This window comes from Cibotium barometz, chromosome 37, assembly GCF_041138505.1.
Source record: "Cibotium barometz isolate CiBa-2024 chromosome 37, ASM4113850v1, whole genome shotgun sequence".
NCBI lineage: Eukaryota > Viridiplantae > Streptophyta > Polypodiopsida > Cyatheales > Cibotiaceae > Cibotium > Cibotium barometz.
Genome location: NC_141082.1, coordinates 45605458 through 45608233, shown reverse-complemented (window position 1 = coordinate 45608233; position 2776 = coordinate 45605458). Strand labels below are relative to the sequence as shown.

Here is a 2776-nt window from a genome sequence, read left to right as displayed (position 1 = left end):
GTCCCACCATCTAGGGAGGTAGACCATTCCATTGATGTACTATCAAGTTCCAAGCTTATAAGCAAGATTGTGTATAGACTTAGCCACTCCAAAGCACATGAGGTTGAGCGGCAATTGGCTAATTATACGAGAAAAGGTTTCATAAAACCTAGTTCTTTACCATGGGCTTTGCCTATTCTTTTGGTAAAAGATGAGAAGAGTATGGATCTTTCTTTTTTTGTTGAGAAATGAACTGTTCTTTTGGTATGTGTAAAAGGTTGACTGTTGTACATGTGGGTGGATAGCACACCAATATAAATGTATATATATTTCAAAAAAAAATCGGCTTCATTGGTTGTTTACTTGGGATAGGGTCGTTTCAACATGGTTGTTGCAACGTAAGTTTATTGAAACGTAGCAATAAAGTAAATATAAATAGGATAAAGGATTTCACCTTGAGGTGTTGCCAGGTCATGAATGTATTAAGGATTAATTAGTGGCGGCCGCCGCAGTGCATTGGCAATTGGGTATAAATGAGTGGTGCAAGCAGATCATACGCTCTCTCTCTCTCTCTCTCTCTCTCTGTGTGTGTGTCTCGCCCCCCTTGGGTCTAATCTAACGGCCATTAGAAATTGCCAAATGACCTTCCCTTAATAAAATTAGTGCTTAGGAGTTGCTATTCAGTCGAAATATATTAGCCTTCGCAAGACATGTGGCCGCGCTGCACAGCTAGACTGCTCGCTTGGCTCTTCTTGTCAACGGTCTCTTCGCGTAAGTATCCACTACATAAGGTTTAATTGAGATATATAAGTTTAATGCTCTCAATTAAGATTAACGCTTTCCTTTTTATTAGCCTAAATGTGAGGTGATATTTTGTTGGTAGGGGTTTCTGCGACCACGTTCGTGATTGCCAACAGCTGCGGCTACACCATATGGCCGGGCGTTTTGTCCAATGCAGGGATATCCCCTTTGGGCAACAGCGGCTTTGTGTTGCAGCCCGGCCAATCGACGAGCCTTGACGCGCCGGCGGGCTGGTCCGGCAGGTTTTGGGGGCGGACCGGCTGCAACTTCACCAGCGATGGGGTGGGCACTTGCGCATCAGGGGACTGCGGTGGCAAACTTCAGTGCAACGGGGCCGGAGCGACCCCGCCCGCGACGCTGGTCGAGTTCACCCTGCAAGGGGCGGCGGCCACCCAGGACTACTACGACATTAGCCTTGTGGACGGCTATAACCTGCCGGTGGCCGCGGCGCCCAGCGGCAGCGGCCAGAGCGGCAGCTGTGGGGCACCCAGCTGCAGCGCCAACATCAACAGCGATTGTCCGGCCAGCCTTCAGGTGGTGGACGATGGACAAGTAGTGTCGTGCAAGAGCGCATGCTTCGCCTTCCAGTCGGCGCAGTACTGTTGCGATGGCGCTTACGCCAGTTCGACCACTTGCACGCCCACCAACTACTCTGAATTCTTCAAAGCCGCCTGCCCAACCGCCTACAGCTACGCATACGATGATGCCACCAGCATCTTCACTTGCACAGCAACTGAATACCACATCACCTTCTGCCCCTCGGCAACCTCTAGGTAAAGCATTGACTGTGTATTGTTAATTAACAGCAACCTCTTCACCTAGAGGTTAATATAATCACGAAACCTGATTTCGTATTGCATCGCTACCTAACCTTGCATTATTTTGTGCATTTATTTATTTGATCAGTGAGAAGACTTCGAGTAGCATCCAGCCAGCAAGTAGTACGAGCACAGGCTTGCTGAGCTCACAGGCCTGGAGTGCGGATGGCAACAACACGCAAGCCATGCGGATGAATTCAAAGGAGACCTGGTTGATATGGTTGTTGATGGCCCTACTCACATGGGCAACTACTTCTTGCCGTAATTTATGACCCTACACCAAGGAACTAAACCGAAAGAAGGGCCCCATGATTAAAAAAGTTATTGAGTAAGATATTGTATCACATCCCAAGTGTAATTTACTTAGGTATATCGTACTAGCCATTTTTATTAGGTAGTGAACTAGCAATTTTTTTTATTAGGTAGTGTCCTAGCCTTTTTTTATTAGGTAGTCTACTAGCCATTTTTTTATTAGGTAGTGTCCTAGTTATGAAAAGTCATGTGAGAAACTAGTTCCTTTTGTCCATGTAAATACATGATGTGGCAATAGCCAATTTCCATTAGGTAGTTATGACAAGTCACATGAATTACTCTTCTTTAATCTATGTAAAGACATGACACAGCAATTGCAATACAACCTGATATTGGATTCTTATCAAAAACTTAACCTAAAACAAGAATATGATATTAGAGTTTCAATGGGTTACTGCCCCCCCAATGGAACCACACATGCAAGTTTCCTCGCATATGGCTCAAATGATGCTACTTGGGAGGCAAATATAGCTAGACATGGTAATCACAATCTTCACTTAGATGTCTATTTTCCAAAACTGCTTAAATCTCCAAGAAGAAAACAAACTATTACCATTGTCAATTGCTTTACATGCATTTAAAAATGCACACAAGGTTATACATTAAAGAGAGTATTAAGTTGCCTTCAAAAAAGTTACAACCTTTGTCCTAAGGGGGTTCATCTATGCATGAGTAAATTAATACACGTGCTTATAACTAGAAGGAAGTTTGCAAATATTTTACACATACAAGGCAGTTTAATAAGGAAATTTGATAAATTCGTAAGTTTCATCCAAAAGGTTGCCTTTGCCTTAATAGCTCTATTGTCAAGAATATGACTAAAATTGAGGCCAAGAGCCATGCTTTGGACTTTTGAGGCTACAATG

General features: G+C 43.9%; 1 protein-coding gene across 2 annotated transcripts; it reads left to right on the top strand.

The window, feature by feature from the left end:
• Positions 1-574: 574 nt before the first annotated feature.
• LOC147617316 (pathogenesis-related thaumatin-like protein 3.5) lies at positions 575-2260 on the top strand. 2 transcript variants are annotated; one of them, XM_086776381.1, is made up of 3 exons: positions 575-750; positions 863-1553; positions 1687-2260. In XM_086776381.1, exons 1-3 carry the CDS (start codon positions 690-692, stop codon positions 1868-1870), a joined length of 936 nt encoding a protein of 311 aa, XP_086632507.1. In that variant the 5' UTR covers positions 575-689; the 3' UTR covers positions 1871-2260. The 2 variants fall into 2 exon arrangements, with proteins under 2 accessions (XP_086632507.1, XP_086632508.1); XM_086776382.1 differs by lacking the exon at positions 1687-2260 and having other exon boundaries at positions 863-1557.
• Positions 2261-2776: the final 516 nt, after the last annotated feature.